Consider the following 23,812-nt stretch of genomic DNA (forward strand, 5'->3'; position numbering starts at 1 on the left):
CTGATGAGAAAGAGGTCAAGAGAAGCAGCCTGTCATGCTGAAGCATTGCTTTCTAGCCACTATGAATGCTCTCCCAACTACCTACCCTTGTTTTTATTCTTTCCTAGCCAGCTGTGCCTGTGTTCAGGGCCCTGCAATGGCAAACAGGGTTAGGGGCATGGATGAACTTGGTCAGGACTCTTAGGTTCAGTAAGAAGTTTCAAAGAGGAAATTCTGTCCCCTAAATGATTTTGTGTGAGACCAAGCCTAGACAACACTCTCCAAAGAAGTTCATAACTTTCTCTTCCCTAAAAGATTACTTTGAAATTGACAGTATAAAATCTGGAACTTCTCCCCACACTGTTGGGAAAGATGGTGGTCTTGGTTTAGAGGAGCGATCTCTTGGCTTTCCAAATACTTGGTCTCCGTTTTCAGCGCTGTCCCAAATGACAAAATAAGGGGGGGATAACTTTCTTGACAGGAAAAAGCCTGTCAGGCAGAGGGGGCTGATCTTCTTAATGACATCTTCAAATCACCTTAATATAAATCCTCATAGCATAGTCTTATCAGCTTTAATAGGGATGAAAGCAATAGTGCTGCAAAGAAATTAGTAGCACTTGAGAAGCTGCATTAAAAGTGTTTAAGCAGTAATAGAAAATGATCATTTAGCTATAGAATTTGAGCAATCTTTAAGAATTTAAGAGAATTATCTTCCTCTTAAGGAATCAGAAATATCAATTAAAAACTCTTCGGAAAAGTTATTATTCTCTGTTAAGCCCTGATGCATTTCTTTCTTAGGCTGGGCTATAAATGATCTGCCTTGTTTCTAGGAGTAAACCAGTTCCAGGTCCTGTCTCTCTGAGCCACATGACTTGAGTACTTAATTCTGGCAGCATGAATAACATAGTATATCTATTTTTATTATCATCAAACTTTGTTGTGACTGTTTATTTGCAGCCATCTGTCATTTCGCCTAAAACATAAAACAGAGGGGGAAATCACGTTTCTTTATTAACCTGTTTGCTTTAAACTACCAGTTCTGTGAGCATTTGCACCTTCAAAAAATTAATACACTGTTACTTGTATGGACAACAGGTGCAAGCAGGAGCTAAGGAACAGATCTGTTGGTGATATCTCCCTCTGAAATTGTATTCCTTGGCAAAATCTTATTTACAACTGTAAGTCAATCAACATTTTTCTCCTTGAAAGAACTCCTGGTAATTTTTTCAAAATCCTTTGGCCAGGCATTTAGCCAATAAAGCAAACTTTCAAATTACTCCAGTTGTAAAAAACATTTTACAGTGAACTCTCAAAGCAACAACAGCTGCCTGGGTTTGGTTTTGACAGCTGCTCTTCACCTAACAACAAGTAGCCTATTTGTGTTTACTTATTCATTAATATTGAAAAATAACACAATAGGATCAGATGTCTTAGCTGGCAAATGCCCTACTTTTCCTCTGTGTTAGCGCCTCTGCCTCAGCATTCATGAAACATGTATGTTTTATATTTAAAAGCCCCTTGTGGTTAGCGTTATTATTACACCACTGACATATTTAGGTTCCCAGCTAAAAAGTTTAACTGGAACACAGCAATGGTCCCATTAGTTTTTCAGAGAGCGCAGGCATTCTTAAAGTAAACGTTTTTTAGAACTGACCTGGATGGGAACAAATCCTCTGGTCTAAAGCTCGTATTCCAGGTCACCTGTGATCTCCATGAAATCCCATATTCCTCCTTTATACCAAGCTCTGAGTGGAAATGAAGATGCTTAATTTTTTAAAACAGAGCCTTGTCAAATGAGGCTTTACTTGTGGTGTAAATGTGCATGCATTTTTTCAGATTTCTGCATTTTCTGAATTAAACTCCTTAGGCTTGTTCCAGGTTCAGGGCTGTTTTTCTTCACCCGCTTTCCACACAGTGAGGTCAGACAAGGTGCCCCTCTGATGGTGTGGGGCGTGCAAGTAGCTTGCTCAAGGGGACGGGACTAGAGGAACCTTGATGAAAGCTTGTTAGCTATTTAAGTGCCTTTTCATTTTATTTGCAGGCTGGATATTGGCCAAAAATGAAAACTCAAACCACTGTTGAGTTACAAGGTAGCCCTGAAATGTCATCAGCAGATGCTTCAAGGAAACCAGAAACATTTCAGAAATGAAGGTTTTGACTGTGTTTTTCATTTATGCATTGCCATTTTGACTTCTGTGGATAGAAGTTGTTTTCCTCTGCGAAGGCAGGAACAGCCGAGCTGTTTGCAGGCCAGAGCAGTACAGTGTTTGGAAACTCAAATGTTCCCCAGGTTATGGCATCAGTTGTTTTCATTATTGTAAGTTAGAAACCTATGCTCTCCACTGAGCTTTGGGGCTTGCATGAGGTTTGAAGTGTAAGGATGTAAAGCTGTGAAATAAATACCTGAGCAGTTGTCCTGACCCTGGTTTGTAGGCGACTAAGCCTATCCTGAGCCATTCTGTTAATGTTCAGCATGGTGGTAAGGGAGGGCAGCAACTGACAGGCACCAGGACATCAGTTTTGTTCAACTGAAGCAGCACATTGCTTGATACCTGTGAGGATTCTCCTTGAAAATGCCATTTCATTCTCATTTGGGGATTTAAATATGATACTAGAGGGCACTGGACTAAAAGGAATGTCACTGAGGGGCCTTGAGAAGCATGGAGAAGAAAAAATGGGAATAGGAGAAAATCCAGGAGAATCACTCCCTCAAACCAAAAAAGAAATAGGCAGATAAAACCAGACACATGTTATATGCAAACAAGAGTTGCCAAAAGAGCTGCTACAGTTCCCTAGACTGGAAAATTTTATATGTATTTTGAGAAATTATTCAGCATTATTATTCAGCATTATACACTCCTGTCTCACAAGTTGAATGTGATTTGGTTTAGCTGTGTCTGGAAGGAAGCACCGTTAACAAAGGCAGCACACTATGATCATTCAAAAAAAAAAAAAAAAAAAATCAAACAACCCCACAGATAAACCTGAAGGCTTCCTTGTGAGAAATCCTCCTGCACTTTGTGCCCAAATTGACTGGTTTGGCAGCACTGCGGAAGGAAATGGTGTAGAATTACCAAGGATTTACAAGCAAGTAGAGGTGATGCGAGGTGCTCATACTAAGGCAAGGAAAAGCAGGCTGTCCTGCTCTCCTGGAAATCCCTCGAGGTTAGCTAGCGCTGCTGCTGGAAGCAGAGGGATCATTTCAGCAAGAGTTCTCAGTGAGCTGGTAAATCTGTGTCTAACTTGGGTTTAGACCGAAAAGATCCCTACCAGGAGAAAATAATTTGTAACAGAAATACTCCTCCTCGTTATTTTAGTATTTTAGATATTAAATAACAAGTGCACGCTGTGCCTGAGCTGCTGTCAATTCGGTGTGAAACTTTTTAAATAGTTCGAAAGAAGGCATTCAGTATTCGGGCTTCGTTTGAGTGTAAGCCTGGGAGGGAGCGGCTGGCAGCGTTATTGCAGTTACAGGCTGTAATGGTGCTGTTGTAACTGCTACCTTGTGTGCCGCATGCTAAGCCTTCTGACATCGTTTGTTTTTAAAGGAAATCTATTTCACCATAAGCCACCAGCTGTTTTCGTGAAGCAGCTCTTCCGAAACTGCACGAAGAGCGTGAACCAAAAGTTGCGATGATGTGAATTTTTCACTCATTCTAACGCAGCAGGAAAAATTGTATGAGCCGCTGATGACTTTTAAAACACGTTAAAACGAAGCGAAGAAACAACCCAGGGCCAGCAAAAGACTTGCCCTCTTCCTCCCGGAGGCCGCGCCCCTCCGCCCGCCCGCGCCCCGAGGCTGAGCGCCGGTGCCGCTCCCGCTGGCCGTGCGGGGGGGCCGTGGGACCGGCGGATGGTGCCCGCGCGGCGCCGGGCGCTGTTTTGTCCGTTTGTTTTTGTTTGGGCGGCGGCGGCGGGGCGCCGGACGCCGCGGGGGGGGGAAGCGGGGCGGGAAGCGGGGCGGGGCGGGCGGTGGCCCCGCCCTCGCGCCGCGCGGCGCCGCCGCGGAGGCAGGTGCCCGGGCCGGGCTGGCGGGGGCCGGTGCTGGGGCCGGGAGCCGCCCACCGCCGGGCGGGGCGGGGCAGGGGCCGCGTGCGTGAAGTCACCTCGCTCGTCACAATGGGCAGCACCTCCCCCCGCCCCGGCTTCCCGCGCGGCCTTTCTGCCTTAAAAGGACAATGGGGCGCGCAAAGCCGGAGCGTTTGATTGAGGAGAATGGGGCCGTGGGAACGGCGCATGCGCAGAGCGGCGGGCGCCGAGCGGAGGGGGCGGAGAGAGCAGGGTGGGGGGGGTGCGGGCTCGCGCGCCCGCGCGGGCTGGCAGAACGAGGAGGCACGGGGAGGGCGCGCAGCGGCGGGGCTTCGCCGCGCACCGCACCGCACGTCTGTTGGTGAGCGCAGTACGGCGGTGAGTGATTTCTTCTTCTTTCGGCTTAGGGGGGAGGAAAGAAAAGTACAGCCGGCAGGGAACGGGAGGTTTAAACCGGGAAACCGGGGTGGGTTTTTTGTTTTGGGGTGGTTTTTTTTTTTTGCTTGTTCGGGGGTTTTTGTTGTTGTTGGGTATTTTTGCAGCAGTCGGTGATTTCTGTTAAACCCAAGTTAATCCCGGAGCCTGTCTTCTGTTCTGCCGCGGCGAAAAGACTTTGCCGCCTGAAAGAGTTTGACACGCATGGTTCCTGTGCGCGGCGTTTTCTCCTTTTCTTCAATTAGTGGAGTTTAAAAGGAGGTGCTGGTGGGGAGCAACGAACGCCTCCCGCGTTGTTGCAGACCCATCCCGAGAACTCTGACTTTCCCCCCACCACCTCCACTCCGAGCGAGGTTAAAGCCCCAAGTCTCTAGGAGGAAGCGCAGCCACGTTAAACGATTTAGCTCCCAGAAGCGCTGCGCAGCGGGTTAGGGAAACCGGGCTGCCCGGCGCCCTTCCCGGGCCGCGGCCGCCCGGCCTCGCCACGCGGGCTGCGAGGCTCCGCCGGTCCCGCGGGGAAGGGCGGCGCGGCCCCACCGGCCGTGCCTCGCCGGTGCCTCGCGGGAGCGCAGGTGCGGCCCCCGGCGCGCCCCGCAGCCCCGCACCGCACACCTGTAGCGCCGGCGCGCACGAGTTGGAGCCAGCGGGCTGGCGGAGGGGAGAGGGGCCCGGTAGGGCCCGCGGTCCCCCCCGCCGCGTTTCCCCGGGGGAGAGGGGGCAGCTGTTTTTATCTGTAGTTATCACCGGTGTTTGCGGAGGGGTCGGGGTCTGTGCACGCCCCGAGGCGGTGGAAGCGGGCGGCTGCGGGCTGGCGCCACACGTGCTGCCGGTCGCACGGCTCGCGGCGTGGGGCCTTCCCCGCCACGGCGGGCGCCCTGCCACCGGCCCCGGTGCGCGGCGGGGACCGGGCGCCGATGGCGTTCTGCCGCTCTCGCAGCGCGAGTGAAAGTCGCTCCCGTCCCCGTCAGCCTGTGCCCGCGCCCGGCGCCCAACAAGTTTTTTAACTCCCGCCTTCCGCGGGGTTTGCGCGGCGGGGCGGGGGGGTTGCGCGGAGCGGCCGGCGGTGCCCCCGGCGCGGCACGTAGGCAGCGCCCGGCTGCGGGGAAAACAAAGGGCTCGCATGTGCTGCGGGCGCCGGGGGAACGCGGTCCTCCGCGCGGGGGATGGGGGGGGCTCGGTGGGGTAAAAGTTGTCCCGTGGGGGGGGTGGTGGTTTTTAGCGGCTGGCTGCCGGTTTGGGAGGACTTTGGAGGGGTGAGGAAACTTTGGGTGCACACGCGCTCCCCTCGGCAGCGCGCTGCGCGCACAGCGGTGGTGTGCGCGGGCGAGCAGGCGAGCCCCGCCGGACCCCCCCCCCCCCCCCCCCCCACCTCCCGGAGCTGCCGCAGGGTTGGGGGGGAGTGGGGTGGGGTCCGTGTCGCCCCCGCCGCGGCGTGCCCGCGTTGCCGGGAGGTCTACAACGGCCCTTTGAAGTGCAACTGTTGCCATGTTTGAATTACGTCAGGGCCGAGCCATGAGGAACCAGCGCGGGGCTGGGGGGACGGCACGGGACCGGGGGGCGGGAGGTGGCCGTCACCCTGCCGGGGCAGGGTTCGGGGTGCCCGGTGGAGCTGCCGGGGCTCGACCCCCGCTTCCCGCCGCTCTCCCCCCCCCCCCCCCCCCCCCCCCCCGGATGGGGCGGCTGCACCGCGACCGCGTGGTGGGGCGGTGTTTGCAGCGCGGGGGACGCTGCGCAGCGCCCACCTCCGCGCTCGGGGCTTTCCTCCCCGGCGCGCCGCCCTCCCCTTCCTGCGCTGCTTTAATTTATTTTCAATTTTATTCGTCTTTCGGCAAGTGGAACGCCTGGCAGCCCCGGGGAGGGGAAGCCGGGGCCGCCCGGCCGCCCGCCTGTGTGTGCTCCCGCGGCTCCACCTGACCGGCGGGGCCGCCCGCGAAAGTAGGTCGTCCGCCCCGGGGGGGGTCTTTGTTCCCGGCGCCGCCGCGCCTCCAGCGGAGCGAGCCCGCCGCCCCGCCGGCGGTAACGGGGCGCCCCGCCGTGCCTGGGCCGGCGCTTCTCCCGCGCCACGCGGTGCTCGGCGAAAAGCGGCCGCCGCCTCCCGCACTGCGCCGGTCCCGGGGGCTGCGGCAGCGGCGCGACCAGCCTCTGCCTTTTCGGGCATCTTTTATCACTATTATTTGTGGTTTGTGTTTTTTTTTTCTTTTTTTAAAAAAAAAAAATTCAACTTTTATTTTTGCGCCAGGGAAACGCTCCCAGTCGCGCTCTCCCTTTCATGAGAGAAAAGTTGCCGTCTTCTCTCGTACACTCGTCTCCGGCTGCGTGTGGCTGAAGGCGTTTAAAGGGACCTGCCAGACCCGGTGTTTACCCGGCTGTGCCTTCGCGTGGGGAGCAGGGCTGGATCCTGCCTGCCCCGGCGCTCCCCCAGAGGCTCTTTCCCGCCAGGAAAGAGCCTTGTCCTTGTCAGTCTGCTAGCGGGCACTTCTTTGGACCCAGATTCTTCAATAATCGTTACAACTGCAAAAAAAAAAGTTCGGAGCTGCGCCCCGGCGCTGTGGTTCCTGGGCAGCTGGCGCAGGATGCTGCCCCTCAGCCTGCCGCTGTGTGCCTAAAGCACGTGTGTGCTGGCTGGGCCGAGGGCAGGGCCCCTGCCACCCTCCCCTCCTGGGTGGGGAGAAGACCCAGTGTCCTGGATTGAGCGCATAACTTCAACAGCATCACGTCTGTGGTGGAGGCTGAGTGACATACTTGAGCACAACCTAACTGCAGTGCTCTCTTCATTTTGAATTTTAATCCGGCGCTGGTGGAAGGTGGTAGGGTGGAAGCCATGGAGAGACATCTGTTTAACCCCTTTTATAAGGCAAGCTAGGAGGGTGATGGTTTCTCAGCAAACCCCTTTAATACCATGTGCTTGTTTCCAAAGGTGAGACTGTTTTGTCAGCACCGTGCAGGGCGTGTGCTGTGGAAACCCCCTTCACCCCAGTCTGCACATAGCCAGGCTTCATGGTGTAGTTCACAGCTTTTTTTTTTTAAATAAAAAGATTGCAAGAACTGCAGCATAGGGGCAGACAGTGAACTGGAGACCTTCCTGCTGACACCAGTGGACACTGACCTCCTTTGGCACCCAGGTAAATTCCAGGTTTCTTGGGATCTGTGATCCATGGTAGAGAATCTGCAAGTAACAAGTCGTGGGATTTTCAAACACACCCACAGGCATGCAGCATCCAGCTCCCTCTGAAAGTAGGTGGGATTGAGTGCCAGAGCCTCTGGGAAAAATTCTTCCTCTCTTCCAGCCGGGAGATCCTCAAAGAGGAGCTAATTGCCTATGTTTGCAGTCTTTTCTTTAAAAAGAAAACATCCTTCTTAGTAGAAGGAAATTCACACAGATTAAAAACATTAAAAATATTAAAACTGTGACTGTTAGTTGTCTTATTCATGCTAAACAGCTCTTTCTGTGTTATCAAACTCTCTGCATTGATTCTTAACACCTGATGCTTTGTACCTCTTTCATAATGAACGACGGGCACAGTCCTTGACAACCAGCTTCTTGAGACTTGCACCCCATGTAGAACTTGCTTTTTAACAGAAAGAAGCAGCTAGTGAGCTGGGGCTTGAAAACCGAGTGGTTAAGCAGAATACATGGGCGGGACTCCATTTCATGACTCAAGCCTTTGCATTTCTGTAGAATGTACTCAGTCCAAAGTCCAAGTGAAATGACCAGTAATATTACTTAAGGACATGGAAACTTATCCTTTTTAATTGAGTCACTTCAGCTATTCTGTCAAATAATTACTACTACTTCTGTTCAAGTCCCCATCAGGTGCGTTACCCTGTTTAAAAGAAAAAAAAAAAACAAAAAATTAAAAACAAACCCCGACCAAACCAAAACTGTTCAGTGTCTCATGATCTCTGGTGTCTGTGATGCTTTTTCAGTAGCAGGTGGTTGCAAACAGCATCATAACAACGGCAGTGACTGTACTCAGATAAGCATCGCAGACTGAACTCCAGCACTTGCTTGAGAGGATCCCAGGTTTTCCTTGCAAGGCTTCTCATCAGGCTGAGCATGGTGTTAGTTATGCAACAGGAGTTTCGGGGGGGCGGAGGGAAGTCCTCTTTCAAGATGGAATGTCTGCAGGTGGGACAGGTTTGGGATTTTTTCTCTTCCCCTATGCAAATCTTACTGATTACTGTTTTCGTGCTTTGGCGTATCCCTTGTGAGCACTAACCACATGGCAGTTTAGAGGAACACCCAAGTGGCTTAGCCTTTCACTACTTTTGTTTAAATGGGTTAGGTACTTATTTCCCACTGAAGATCAGCAGGTAAGTATGCTCCTTGGTGACTTGACTGCTTCTGACCCAGCCAGGATGCTGTGGAGGCTCAAACGTGGGGAAAAAAAGTGTCCAGTTTGATAATGTGCTTGTTTGTGGCTGCCAGTTGCATCTGGTGTGCTAAGATTTCACTGGAGCACTGAGAGCACGACAGTAGCTGTGAACAACTACCAGCAAAAGAGCAAGTTACTTATTTTGGCAGAGGAAAGATTCCTGAAGATGTAGTTTTGACCTTTTACTGGTTTTGCTCAGCTCATCAAGTGAAAACTCCACAGGATGCTGTGCCTGGGCTGTAGTGGCCAAATACAGCTTTCCTCCAAGTAAAGTTGTTCTGGGTGGAGAGAGGAAGGGAAGTGGAAGGAAAATCTGAGGATATAGGGGACCAGAAGAGTGTTCAGTATGCACAATTCTAAGGTTATGGTTGTTGGAAATTAGTCACTCTGTCTTGAGCTATAAGGACAGATGACAGTGTAAAAGATGTTTTTGCAGATACTGAAGTTGCATTTTCAGATGACTCCAATTAGCTTGGTCTCTTACTTCCTTGGAATATTCTGGCTTTGGGCATGTTAAAATATGGTTTTCTGGGGTCAAATTTTAACTTCTATTCCAAAGTTTCTTTTTGCAGCATGTAAACTCAGGGGGGAGGTATGTTTACATTGAGTCTCTGATGTAGATCAGCTCCTCTGCAATTCTCTGTCCTACAGTTGATTTTCAGTAGAGGTATTGCACTTTAATTCAGCAGAGGGACAGGCCCAAGAATTTATTAGTGAGACAGGCAACTCTGCTTCTGGCGCCATAGACAGCTCTGGAAGCATTTTTCGTGTGTGTGCATGTGCCTGGGTGTATGCACTTGCAGATGTAAAAGCTAGAGCATATCTGTTCTTTCTATATTAAGGCATCTGTTTCTTTTCCTTTAAAAGAAAAAAAATTCACCATTTTGGCTATGTTTCTTAGTTCCAATGAAATGCTGTAGAGATGAGCATTGTGAGATGGTTACTGACAGGGACCGGCTGCATCAACATATGCAGGCTAGATCGTATTTTTCTGTAGCCCAAATTCGGGGAGGCTGTGCCAAGGCTGTTTCATACACAGAAGGGGAAATCAGATTATTTGCAGTGGTTCTCCTCCTCTCTGACAATGTACTGACAGTTTTGGGTTGCACAAAGGGTGGATGATCCAGGGTCAGAGTGAGGAGATGGGAAGAGAGGAAGGTATTGAGTAGTTGGACTGGCATCCCTCTGCTCTCCCATAACCCCGGGGAATGTTTCTTTTTCAGCTTTGTGAGAAGCAGGTGAGCATGTTCTCCTGACTGGTCTGATAATTGTGTTACAAAGGGAGACATGCCTGCCTTCTAGGAATTCCTTCCTTTCTATTATAAAGGGTTTTCATTCTTCTTGGGTGATCAGAAAGAATGCAGAAGGAATCTGGAAAAGCAAATGAAAGTGGCTCAGCTTTTCTTATTTTAAAATCTAAAAGTTCAGAAGTTCTTCCTTAACTTGAAAACTTAATGAGGATCTGAAGCAATACCTCCTTTGAATTTAGATTAAATTTTGCAAAGAAAACTAAGCACCAAATTCTAGTCCTGACAGGTAATGAAAGCACGAAACCATTTTCACACACATATGATGCATGCTGCTTTGTATCAGCCTTTCACAAATGTAATAAGCAGGGTGTGTGTGGTTTTTCTTTTATTCCCCACCTACTTTACTGTTCTCTGCTTGACTCCAATTTTTTTTTTTTGCAAGATGAGTCTCTATTTTTGGTGCTGCTTTTCCAAAAGTGAGAGGGCAGAGGGGATGGAGAGAGCTTTATCCTGCAGTCTTTTCTGAGACCATTCAAGTTGCTAAAGCAGTTGTTTAAAGTAGAACTCGGAGGAATAGCAACTTTTCCTTTTGCAGGGAGACCATGGAGAAGGACTGCTTTTCCCCTGACTTGGGGGAATAGTGCTCCCCTACTAGTGCAGGTAAATCTCCGTTTCTGCAGAATGACAGATACCCTCCACTAGGATTTCTGATTTCTTTGATGGTGAGCCGTCCCTTTTACTTCTGTGCAACTGCTGATTTAAAAGATGTCATATATTTTAATAACATGCTTATTTTTGGCAAATATAACATGCTTAAATAACATTAATAACATGCTTAAATTTGGCAAAATTATCCTGTGTAATGCTTTTTAATTTCTATGGAAGTTACTTCATTCCTACTTGCCATCTTTTTATCTGTCCCAAATTTCATGTGGTTAAACTTGCACAGCTAAGATTCAGGTGTTACAGTACTGGCAGTCTAACTCCCTGGTTCTAGTTTGAGATCTAAATTGCAAAGCTTTCAAGTAAAACTTTTTAAAGGGCACAGTCATATGTTCTTCTAAGTACATGTTGGCTATTAAGCTCTCCAGCTGACAGAATATTTATTGTATAATAGTCAAATGGCAACTGTTTAGGATTAAATGTGTAACTGGACTGACGCCTTCCATTTATAACTGCACTTCGATGCAGTTGTCAGAGAAATCTGTTTCACTTGTGGTTTTGCGTCTAGCTCTTCCCCATTCAGGCGTACATGGTAATACTGTTGCTGACCATTCATCAAGTGGGAAACAGATGGCACTAGTTTCCCTTGTATTGAAAGATGGTGTTGAAAGGCTGCTCCTGTGCGAATGGCAGCAATGATGCAAAACAAAATATTTTCAAAATATGTGTCTGATGCCAGTCTTTGCCAGAACATTAATTGTAAAACGTGCATTTTGTTCTACCATGGTATAAATACCAGCTGGTGACAGAGATCATCTCATCAGCATCTGGATTTCTGGAAGAAACCAGGTTAGAAAGTAAATCACATTGTTGATAGCAGTTCTGTGTATTGCCCTGTAACAGTCAAGATGTTCTTGCTGCTTAAGTGTCTGCAGTTAGTCTTTGACTTTCTAAAGAAAAGCACCAGACCACGGATTTAACAGTGGGGTAGTCAAAATCTAAAATTGCTGTTTGGTAGCTGAAAATTTCCCAGGTGAACATGCTGTTGGGTCTCCAGAGGCTTGTTAAACAATGTCCTCAAGAGACTGTCTCTTGAAGAAGCACATGGGATGCTAAGAAACAAAATACATACTCTTAAGGGTTTGTGTAGACACTCTTGTTTATTTGTCTTGACAGTCCAGGGATACTAACCTGATTTGGTCGTGCATTCACTTGCTACGTGTCCCTGAAAACATACCCAAGCAGAAGCAAAGGAGGACTTCTGAGTCTAATTGTCCCTCAACAAGCCCATTCAGCAGGTCACTAGTTGGATACCTTTTACTTGCTACAGCTGCTCCTGGCCTCCAGGCCAATGCTATGCTAACAGAGGAAGCAGTGAACCTTCTAAGAAGCCTGGCAGCATTTGGGGTGACTGTGCTGGATATTTGCACAAATCATCCTTGGGAGATCCTAGCCCTCGGTGAGTTCTTTTGTGCTGCAAATATGCCTGAAGAAGAAAGGAATACAGCACTTCAAGCCTGTGGCAAACAGTGTGAGTTGGGACAGGAGGGAAGGAAAGACCTATCCCCTCTATCTCTGTCCTAAGCCTGGAGGCCCTCCTTAGCATTCAGCTTGTCCAAGTCCCTTGCCATCAACAGGCTCTGTGCGAGGGGTTTGGTCAAGACAAGCTTTTTGGAGAGTTGAATTGTGCCTTTCTACATGTCTGTGCAGTAGCAGTTGCAGGGAGACAGTGGGCACCAAGTGGTCTTGTATTATAGTATGCTGGACTGAAATGTATAAACATGCACGCTTTCAGCTGGGTATGGGTTCCTTCATGGATTTGTGTATGAATATTAACCAACAATAATAGATAAGATTTTTGCTTTTCTGTTGTTCTCAGGAGCCTGGGAAACTTGGGCAGAGCCTTGTGTGTTTATTTTGCAGTTCTATCATGCTCTGGTCTTCCCCTCTGGGGTGGGGGGGTATATTTTTACCTCTGTGTGGAGGACTGTGACTGCGCCTGGGTGGTTCACTAGCTTTTGCTGTGGTCCTGCAAAAATGCCTGGGATCTCTTTCCCTTGCATGCAATCTTTGTCAGTAAGGTAAGCATGATGGTTGTTTTGTGGAAGCATAGTTTTGACCTCACCTGAACCTGTTTTTCAAATTATTTTATTGCTGTAATGATGTGGCAAGTCTTGGTGCTATAGACTGAAGATTTCAGGTTAATTTTTTCTGTCCCTCTGTTGGATATTAGAATGATATTCCTTACCTTCCCACAGGTGGAAGATTTTGGGACAGATCCCTATGCCACATACATTCACCAGTAACCCGAGTTTGGTTGCTGTGACTTGGCAATGCCTGGGACTGAGAAGTGACTGGAAATTCCCTCTCACCAGACTTGCTCACAAGTGGTGGAGATGCAAGAATATAGCAACTTGGCCTTTTGTTAAGGGAAGAAGGGGAAATCTTGTGTTTTTTGTGTGGCTCCATCTAATTTTAATTTTTTAAAAGCAGAAGTTCTCAGCAGTGGGAGCCTATTTCTATGGAGCTTCCTGCAGCAAGTGGCCTGTGCCCTCTCTGAGCAGTTAGTGTGTGATAAACAGCAGGGATGGCTGCTCACTCCCTGCAGCAGGTGGTTGAGGCAAACCTTGCACCGTAGTCTATTTAAAAGAGAACGTCTTGGAACCCTCCCCCCCTGTGTTACGAGACAGATGCTGTGTGTCCTATGAGGGCTTGTGGTGCCACTGTCTGGGCCCAGCACCAGGAAAGCACCAGTTTTGTTCAGTTGTTGGTTTATTTTTTTGAAGCGCTGTGGGAGCTCTGTTTGCTTTGACAGCTTTTCATGCTATGTCAGACCGTCCATAACAGGAGTCTGCGCTGGGGAGTAACTGGTGCCTGGGGAGAACTCATTTGGTGGTGGGGACGTCATGTGTTTAAGGGGTCTTTGTTGTGGTGACTGCAGTAAATCCACTTGTAACTAACTTAAAAAGTTTCTGCCTGGAAAACGCCTCCACTGTGTGTTACCTGCTCTGATAGCAAATCCCAGCCCAGGTGTACTGAAAAGGATAGACAGACCTCTTAAAAGCAGCTTGGCTTTTGGCTTTCTGAGCTGGCGCTGAGTTTGCAGAGCTGGTGGTTAAGAAGAAACAACTTCCCTGTAAACGGAGTACCTTTTGCTCCGGCGTCATTGGCGGTGGCTGGGATGTATGGTAGGCGCATGCTGAAATGTGCCCCAGGATCCTGCTCCCTGGCCTTTTCTCTCTAGGCTTCCTTCCCATGGAAAGCAGGGCGGGGAAGGTGGGAGTGCAAGAACTGAGCCTGTGCTGACACAGAGCTGGGATGTGGCTGGGATGCGCACCCAGGCCTGAGAATTGAGGAGTGCTCCTGGGTCCCGCAGTGCAGACCTGGCCATTGAGGGCTGGGTGGGACTCCACCCTGCTGTTTTTAGGGCAGCTTTTCAGGTATGTCTGCCCTACAGCCCTAGAGGTATGACTGCAGCTCATTTAAAATGACTCCTACTCACTTTCAACAAAGTTTGGCAGGGATATTTCTAACAAACGCCGGTGATGATGACGAGGTACTGCCAGTGACCCAGGGTTCAGCTGCCAACTACTTAGCCTGCTTATCCAGGGGCTCGGGCAGGTTCACACGGCCTGTTCTGCAGCCTGTTTTGCCACATACACATACATGCATTAGCCAAGTCAGCTGCATTCACACCTCTGGGTTGTGCTGTTGCAGATGTGCCCTTAGAGTAGAATTGTGCAGAAGTGAGCTTGTCATGAGTCCTGCTGGGTATTGCTTAATATTCCAGCTGTTGGGGGTTTTTTTGTTTTAGTAAGAAAGCGCGTTCTAGGTGCATCTGCCCTTCTGAAGCAATGCAGGTTAAAGCTATGGCCTAATCTGGCAGTTTCCTATCCTGAATCATAGTTTACTTCTGGTCTGCCCAGTGCATTGCCTGGGTTTTTCTTTCAGTATCTAACAGTGGTAAGTAACACCAGTTTCTGTCTGTTTTCACAGGCTACAGCCGTGAGGAAAAGATGTTTGGCTTTCACAAACCGAAGATGTATCGGAGTATAGAGGGCTGCTGTATTTGCAGAGCTAAGTCTTCCAGTTCTCGGTTCACTGACAGCAAACGTTATGAAAAGGATTTCCAGAATTGTTTTGGGTAAGATTCTTTCTTTAGTCAACATCGTGCAAGCCACGAACCTGACATGCCGTCCTTCTTGCTCTGAAAGACTGAAAGATTGGGTTAGCAGAGGTGGGTGGTGGGAGAAGGCTGGCTTCAGCTTCCTCACTTTTCTGGCCAGGCCAGGAGGGTCTGGACCCTCTGCTGCTGTGTATGGTACCATTTGGTTGTCGATCTGCTGTTGCTGCCAATGAAGAGCTGCTGTAGTTCATGCCAGTGAAGGGTCAGGCTTGTGTGTCTCCTACCTCACAGCACACGCAAGGATTTAGACACCTCTCAGACTGTGCGTTTTGCACTTGTTCCTTAGAGGTGTACATTCCCACACAAGATGGTAAACAGGTTTTCTGTGGCTCTGAAGATTCAAGAATGTTGGACAAAACTTGATGAGTAAATACTTAGCAGTTCCGGCGGGTTTATGCGGAGTACCCTGTTTCAGGTATTGGTGCCTTTGTTCAAATTATTATTAAATAATAAAACTTTTCATTGGAAGCCCATTCTGATGGAAAATAAGCATCAAGTAATTAGCCTTCCAATTAGATAATGTTGCATGTAATGTTACTTGAAGGCATTGGTAAGCAAAGCTATAAATACCAGTGATTTCTTGTACCAGCTGCTGTGACCTTTTAGCTTTTTTGAAATACTTTCTTAAGAACTTTGAAATTCTGTATAAACTTGTGTCCTTGAATTGTCAGCAAAGCATATTCTTCCGTGATAGCTTGTAGTAATTTTTTACTTTGTTTATTTTGAATTTTTTTTCTGAGACAATAAGAATTTCTCGTTTATGCTGTAGTTGTCCATGAAATTATTTCCCCTGGGAAAAGTCTGTGTTGTCGATAGATGTTTTCTGCTTTTTTTTTTTTCCAGTCTTGTTGGATTACCTCTTATCAAAATTGTAGGCCCAAGTGGAACCTTCATGCATCATTTTAAAAACTATATATACATATCAGTATTGCAACTCTCGACTCCAGTGCTTAACTGTATGTGTACATCTTTGCAATCTTTAGAAGTATTTCCCTCTTTCCCCTCACTTTTTCTAGAAACACTCCTTTCACATACAGCTTTATAGTGCTTTGTATTTACCATGGATTTTTGTACATAAATCTGGTGCTGATATGATAATTTTCCTTATCATATTTCTTGGCTACTGTCCTTGGCAGTGGAAAGACTGTGTGAAGACCCGTTGCCTTTTTTTCTTTTTTGTTAACTGCAGTAAAGAAGCTTGCAGTATACCAGGGCCTTTGGTCTTGTGCTATCTGAAATATGTTTGACAAGGTAAAAATGCAGTCTTAACACTGAGCAAATAAGGGCTTATCTGAGCCTGCCCCATTAATCTGTAAATTGCTTCAAAGTTTTCCCATTTAAACAGCTGAAAAATTCTACGCTGTATCTCCTTTATAATTCTTTTAGCATGGATTAGCAGTAGAGATGATTTCTGAAGAAAGCTGGTTAAAGGGAGTGAGTATTGTTGTCATTCCAGCAACTGCTGTCTCTGAAACCTTATCCTACGCTTATGTGGGAGTGTGTTCAGGTGGTATTTGTTACTCATCCTTGAAGCTCTGTGAGAAAGTTAAGAACTGAATAAGCTTTTGTTGGACCTCTGAGGTCTGTTCCGAAATGTACATCTGAGGAATATGATTATTCCTCTTCCCTCCTCCTCCAGTCAAACCAACCAACCTGCTGGAACTGTGTGTTGTTTTTTAGTGTTTTTAGTGTTTGGGGTTTTTTTTTTTTAGAAAAAACAAAACCAACTGAAGGTGATGGGACTGTTTGGTTTAGTGCCCCTCTGGAGGCAGATTACAACACCTTTTATTTCTATATGGAAGAGTGCTTTCTGAAAGTGAGACCTGGTCTTTAAACGGCAATGTTTGAGCACCCCAGATGAAGTGTAATGCCTGAAAAACAGAACTTGAGAACCCTTCATTTCCATCAGTTTTTATGCTTCTTTTGTTATCAAGTGGGGGGGTGCTTTTAACTGTTGTCAAGTGATTTTTGCTTTTGTTTTTACCAGGCTCCATGAGGCCCGCTCAGGAGATATTTGCAATGCCTGTGTCCTTTTGGTGAAAAGATGGAAAAAATTGCCAGCGGGATCCAAAAAAAACTGGAATCATGTTAGTCATTTATTTCTCCTCCACCCCAAAACTAACTCATCTCTGCCTTAGTCCATCCTGCTAGAGAGGGGAGGTGCTGGCAAGAATTTGGGGTTTGATATTTCCCCTACATTCTCCCTTCCCACCCTCAGCACCTCTAAATCCTTCCTGGAATACTTCCTGTTACATGGCTCTTACCTGTCTTTTCTTTGGCTTATGTGCAAATGGTGATTATGCAAGCTTGGGATGGAGTCACAGACTAACTTACCTTGTAATTCCTTGTTTTCACAAGCTCATAACTTTGTCCAAAAGTCTCTTATGACACTCAAAACATTTCAAGTTTGGCCTCTATCCAAAATTGGTTGCTCTTTTTTTAGCTTGTTTTTTTTTCAAGAGTTTGAACAAGCAAGGTGACTTGCTCAAGCAACACATAAATCAATGTCATTTAGTCAGATAATTACAATACTAATATCTCGCAGCTATTCCCACTCATATATTTTGTTTTGATACATCTAATTTAGTTTGGGCCTAGGGCTGGGAAGATGATCAGGATTCTTTGTGTATGTTATAATCTTTATTCAGGAAGCCTTGATGGTAATGGAATCCAGAACTGTGGTTATTACTACCACTAGCTTTATTCAGAAGTTAAACCGATCATTTAAAAAAAAAAAAGCAACCAAAACTCAAGGCAAATGCTTGGCAGACACTCTTAACTGAACCTGTATGGGCTTAAACAACTGTTGTCTACAAAACAATTTGTCAAAAATAGAAAGGCGGCAAAAGTTGAACTGAATGTGCTTTTTAAAATAGTTTGCTCAATGTTCCTACAAACTCTTACAAACCAGATTTAAATGAAACATAAGAGTGTCTGCATAGAACTGCATTGGTTTAACTAAACTGGAACACGTTCAGCTAAGTCAGTACAGGTACCTTGACTAGGGCAGTATCTGGGCATGATGCGGAAGTATTATGCATGCATTTTCTGTGTTCTAGGTGGTAGATGCCAGGGCTGGACCCAGTCTTAAAACAACACTGAAACCAAAGAAAATGAAAACTCTCTCTGGAAGCAGAATAAAGAGCAATCAAATCAGCAAACTGCAAAAGGAATTCAAGCGGCACAGTAAGTGGATCCAAAGAGATTTTGGCAATAAACTTTGGCCTCCCCCTAACATAGCTTACTGTTAACTGGCCAAGCTGAATCACCATCTAGATTCAGTTGTACACTCACACGTTTGAGCGCTCCCTGTTTTCACAACCTCTCATCCTCTGAGGACTTGGGGAGGGGGTGGAATGAGGAGGAAGAGTTGGTGTGCAGGGTGGGCTATGAGACAGATGTAGGGAAGTGGTGTGGGGGAGTGTGGAACCTGGCTTGAAAGCTTGTAGCTTATGTCCTACGCTTAAATGACATGTTTCTAGAAAGAAAAACTTCTTGGGCATGACCCTCACTGAAACTGAAGTTAAAAGGTTTCCCTCTGCTCTCAGTAACGTGCTATGGCCATTTTCAGCTTTCTTTTCCCAAGAAGCACTGTTCTGTTGATACCGCTATCGGTCTTTTTCTTCCATACATGTATTCAACCAAAAAAAAAAAAAATCTAGGCTACCTATTTAGCTTAGATGATTCCCCCCCTTTAAGTTACTAACATGTTTCCTCTGGATAGTTTCCTTACACATTCCTCTGCTGGTCTCAGTGATTTCCTTTCACTAGCACTTAGACTCTTCAAATAGATTTGGACCATAGTTTTCCAACAAAGCCATCTGTCAGTTATGCTCTAAATATATGTCAGCACTTTCGGTTTTTCCTCTAAAGCAAACCTTCCTAACTGTTGCTGACTTGGTCTTCTTTCAATTATCCTACCTGACCTGAAGGAAAAGCTCCCCAAAGAATCAGTAAAGGCCCTAACCCAAAGAGCATGTATCTCCTCATTCAGTGTGCTATAGTTAATCTAATTGTGTAACTGTAGGTGCTAGAGATGATAACAAAAAGGTAGGCTAGTAGGCCCTCTGTTAAGGTGTGTGTCTGTACTGAGTCAATAGTTCATAGTCTCAATCCAGCAAAAGCTCAATACTACCTAACCCATTGCACTAATGAAAAGAGCTTTGCAAGACTTTAACTGGAAGGGTAAGAAAGGAGATTTACAGTAAGGGGGAAGGTACTAGGTCTGAAGCACAGATCCCCATTGTCCTCAAGGATCTGCCAGTGATTCCAAAGTGGGACTAGGATCTTGTCCAAAGCATGGCCTGTACAGGCTATGTTAGAGAGACGGTAACTGAAGCTGATCCTGAACCTCTTTGCAGTCCCTCGTGTACAAGGACCCCCTCCAGTTCTGAGGTCTGTCTCCCAAATGCTGACAGATAATCTCTCTCGAAATCGGCAGAGGCAAGTGAAAAATGGGTTGTCATTGTTAGGTTTTTCTTGTTAATTAAAAATAGTCTGTCACTCTGTTTCCAATCCACATGTGACTTGTAAAAAGTCAGGAAGAGGATAAGTCATTGGATACATGTCCTGATCTTGCATTTATTCTTTCCCTTGCAGATTCCGATGCCCACAGCACCACTTCGAGCGCCTCCCCAGCTCAGTCACCCTGTTACAGTAACCAGTCTGACGATGGCTCTGACACAGAGATGAGCGCTGGGTCCAGCAGAACACCAGTTTTCTCCTTTTTAGATCTCACATATTGGAAAAGGTAAAAAGCAACAGAATGCACTCTGTGCAGACAGCAGTTCTCTTCATGTACACAGTGATTGATTCTGCTTCTTCAGTAATTTGCTGCTGCTGCATGTAATTTGTTTTAAGGATATAACTTAAGTCACGGGGTATTATACAATATCTGTCTGTTTTTGGAAAGAAATGCCATATGTTTAAGACATTTTCCCTTATCTCTCTCCAGTTCCCTAAATACTAATAGAGGTGCTAGAAAATATTTTTACGTTTTTGGGAGTAACTGATAATATTCCTGACTGTCATTATCTTGTCTTAAAACTATACTCTGTAGATGTGATATGTTACCAAGTACAACAGTGCTCTCAGCTTGCCAGCAAAACATAGCATTTGATTTGGTTGACCTGTGATGGTAGTAATTTTAAAAAAATAAAAAATCTGGAGTGGGAGGAAAATCACATGGTTTTCTGGGAGCTGACGAGCTTGTTATCTTGTATTGCCTGTTGTGGCACAGTAATGCCTTGTTTAGCTAATTGCTCTACTGAAATTGTTGAGACTTTGCTGCCTCCTCTCAAATAGTGTTTGCAAGTGCATTGTTGTCAAGGTTAGTTCAGCCCAGATAGCTGTGTATTTGAAACTTCTCTGTAAAGCAAAATGGGAGACTTAGTTTTGTATTGACATGGGTTTGGTTGGGTTTTTTTCTCTTTCTTTTTTTCCCCCCTTCCCTTAAAGCAGTGTTGTGGATTTAGACACAGACTTGTTTTCTCTTTTTGAGCAGCCTTTTCCCTCCTATCCTCTGAGCTGGAGGCTCAGAAAAGTAGCGTCTTGGGTCAAACTGATGTTCTGCATTTCTGTAAATTCTGTATATTCTAAACACACAAACTATTTCTCTCCCTGCCATTTGTTTCAGGCAAAAGGTCTGCTGTGGAATTATTTACAAAGGGCGTTTTGGGGAAGTCCTCATAGACACTCATCTCTTCAAACCTTGCTGTAGCAATAAAAAGTCTGCCACTGAAAAGCCAGAACAAGAAGGACCACAGTCTCCAGCAATCTCCACCCAGGAGGAGTGGTGACTTTCTTGGATAGCTGCAGAAGGTTATATAGATCCTCTTATTCTCTGGAAAAATACTAGAAAAGTGACTGTTCACTTTGGACACCTGCTATGCTGCCAAAAGACTATTCCCTAGAACTGTTTTGGGTTTTACTGCTACAATTCCACAAACTCTGAAGCCAGTTTGTATCCTTTCAGAAAGACTGTACATAATATTTAAGATGCTATGGAACACTTAGCAAAGCTGAATGCTGCTGCAAGGTTGTCTAATCTTCCCTCTACCCCTCCCTGCCCCCCACTTGCTTCACAAGTGAGTATGAGGATGGGGTTCTGTATATTAAAGTATATGTAGTTCATGTTTCTGTATTGAAAGAAGCAGTGGTTGTAAGGCTTTTTTTTTTTTTTTTTCAAAGTTGGTTGGTAACCTTCCTTAAATCCCCAAGAAAATATTTCATTGTTAGCCATGTATGAGTCAATAAGATGAACTAATACATAGAAATGCTATAAGTCACCTCTCTAGTTATATAAATATATATTTTTTTAAAGGTGTGGAGATTTCACCCTATACTACTGACGTAACAAAGACAAGTATTTCATCCCTCCTATGTGACACAGACTGGTAAACTGCAGACATCTCTACTAAAAGTGGTAGTTATCCAAGAAGGCCCTCAACATAAAGTGCTCTTCAGAAGGGGTGGGAGAGCTCTCCTCCTTAGCTAAGGAGGAAGATTTACCTAAGAATTGAAGAGAGTGAAATGGGGGACGACTATGTTTTAACCCAGCAGCAGACACCCTGGGCTTCATGTAGTAACTGACTGGTGATTAGAGATGGACCAAGAAAACATCTTTATGGCCAAGCTAGGTGTAGATGATGGCCAAAACAGAGTAACTGCTATCTGTTGGCCCAGTGCAGCTGAAATGTGACCACAGATCAGACTTCTGCTGGTTTTGGACCTGACATAGAACCAAACCCCTTGCTAAGCAAATCAGGCTCTGGTCCAGGGACATAATCTGATTGTAGCCTGGGGTCTGGATTCATGATTGCTATTTTTGAACCCTTCCCCTGCGGTGCTTCTCTGTTTGGGTTTTGGTTGTTTAAACAACCACCAAAGCAATGCTTTTGTGAATTCTGAGTATGAAAAGTTTTGTTAAGAATGGTGCTGTACTGAATTGAGGCAGCTCTGTTTGCATCCGTCATCAAAAGATAGTATTTCTTACATGGATTCCCAAACTTGCGTGCAAACCATTGTGACACTCCTCCTAACTCCACTTTGCTTGTAGGGTGGAAGCAGCTTGCTGGAAGAGTGTGCTGCAGTTTTAGCTCCCAATTGCTTCATGTTCCTTTTATGAAGGTTTAACTTGTGTAAGTTGGGAATTCTGCTTTTTTTTGTTTATTTCTGGTTTTGGGGGGAGGGGGGATTTTTTTTTCTTACTCTTCTAGGATATTCTACAATGGATTGCTACAAGCTTTCCTTTCTGTGAGAGTCATTGGCATAATACTGTGGTGGGTAGGGCTTAGGACTGGATTTCCATGTAATCTCACTTCCTGAAATGGGAATGCTTAGCAAATGAAAATATAGGTAGGGAAATATATGCAGGTTTTAAGAGGAGCCTCAATCCTCAAAGTTTTGGGGTTTTTTTTCCTCCCTTTCATTGGTCTTATTTTACTTTTCTTAAACTCTCTGAGATTCTAAAGGGAGGACAAAGCTGCCTACCTTGCTCTCATCTGCAACCAAATAGAATCATTTAGATTGGAAAAGACCTCTTAAGATCATTGAGTGCAACCGCAGATATAATGGATACTTGCTTGTATAACAGCTTAACTAGGTTGGTCATGTCTAATAAGGGCTTGAGCAAGAGTCCTAGCTGTTTTTGCAGACATCTGCTTTCATTTGAATTTGTGTTTTCAGCATCAGTAATTCTGTACACCTAAGGCTGCAGTATTGGTGGTAGGATGTGCTCTGATACGGATCATCTCTTCTGTATTTATTTATTTATTACTAGATTTCAACCACCAACTGCTTCCCCTACTCCCTCCCACCTCTTCCATTCCCAGTAGTAATGCAAAATGAACTGTATGTAGTCATGCACTTTGTATTAATGTATTAGAAATCTATGGAACCTGTTTTGTACTTTTATACTGTTCAGACACTTGTAATCCAACCTTTTTTTTACTAGGGTAATGAATAAATTTAGAGTTATTTAGAACATAAACAACTTCTCCTCTGTTTATTTCAGCTCTGTTCTGTTAATTAGACTCAATATTTGAACCCAGCCCAGGCAACCCATGTCTCTATTTGAACAAGACTTCAAGACCTTTGTTTGGGGGGGTGAGATAATTATCTTCCTATTTAATTTGGAAAGAAGCACAGAGCAAGAGACAGAGATGGTGTTTATTATGATAGGCAGCTCTCTCAGGGCAGGCTTTCCCTTGGCACTGTGTGTCTCGGGCATTCCTTTACTGGGAATGGGTGATGCTGACATTTGGTGTTCCCAGGGAGCTTGCTCTCTGTCTAGCTCACCGGCATTCAGCAAAGGCCAGCTGAAGCAACAGTGTTGAAGGGTTGGTGCTGACAGCATGTGGAAACATCCCTCTCCAGATCTGGTGGAGTCAGTGGAAGAGACTAGTGCTCCTCTACTGAAGCTGGAGCCTGGAGTGTTTCTTCCCACGACAGGTACAGTCAGCTGGGTAAGTTCCCGCAGAATGGTGGGAGCAAGGTCTCTGACAGGAGATGGCAGTGAATAACTGAGTTTAGAAGAATATGAGGCTATTCCCTGATAATAGGGAAAACATTGCAACCTTAAGCATGATGACTTGTTGCAAGAGACTTTTGGACTTTAGTGGAGACTGATTTATTCCTGCTGATGTACTGGCTGCTTTCTTCTAAATTGAGCATGATGATATCCAGGGATTCATGTAGAAATCGTTTCAGTGAAAAGCTCTGCATAGCCTGTAAGACCACATGATTTTAGTTCAATTGCATCTATTTTGCACATATTTACATTATCTGCTGTAGATGCCTAAACATACCTTTTGCATGATTCGGTTCACCTAAAATTAAAAACTATGTAAAGTCACTGAAGAGAAACAGGTGCACCAAAAGGTGGTTTAAAGCAG

At 45.9% G+C, this 23,812-nt stretch overlaps 1 protein-coding gene across 4 annotated transcripts in view; it reads left to right on the forward strand.

The window, feature by feature from the left end:
- The window catches only part of SINHCAF (SIN3-HDAC complex associated factor), a 33,551-nt gene extending 10,644 nt beyond the window's left edge, over nt 1-22,907 (forward strand). Inside the window, exons 1-7 of one of the 4 annotated variants that reach the window (XM_074871581.1) lie at nt 4,276-4,386; nt 7,479-7,565; nt 14,729-14,876; nt 16,906-17,005; nt 17,978-18,104; nt 19,518-19,668; nt 20,554-22,907. In XM_074871581.1, coding sequence (XP_074727682.1) covers nt 14,749-14,876; nt 16,906-17,005; nt 17,978-18,104; nt 19,518-19,668; nt 20,554-20,716 — 669 coding nt within the window. In that variant the 5' untranslated portion in view covers nt 4,276-4,386; nt 7,479-7,565; nt 14,729-14,748 and the 3' untranslated portion in view covers nt 20,717-22,907. Of the gene's footprint in view, nt 1-4,242; nt 4,387-7,018; nt 7,566-14,728; nt 14,877-16,905; nt 17,006-17,977; nt 18,105-19,517; nt 19,669-20,553 lie in introns of those variants that run through there. The other 3 variants (XM_074871578.1, XM_074871579.1, XM_074871580.1) reach the window with 3 other exon arrangements.
- Nucleotides 22,908-23,812: the final 905 nt, after the last annotated feature.

The sequence above is a fragment of the Strix uralensis genome, chromosome 5, assembly GCF_047716275.1.
Source record: "Strix uralensis isolate ZFMK-TIS-50842 chromosome 5, bStrUra1, whole genome shotgun sequence".
Taxonomy (NCBI): Eukaryota; Metazoa; Chordata; class Aves; order Strigiformes; family Strigidae; genus Strix; species Strix uralensis.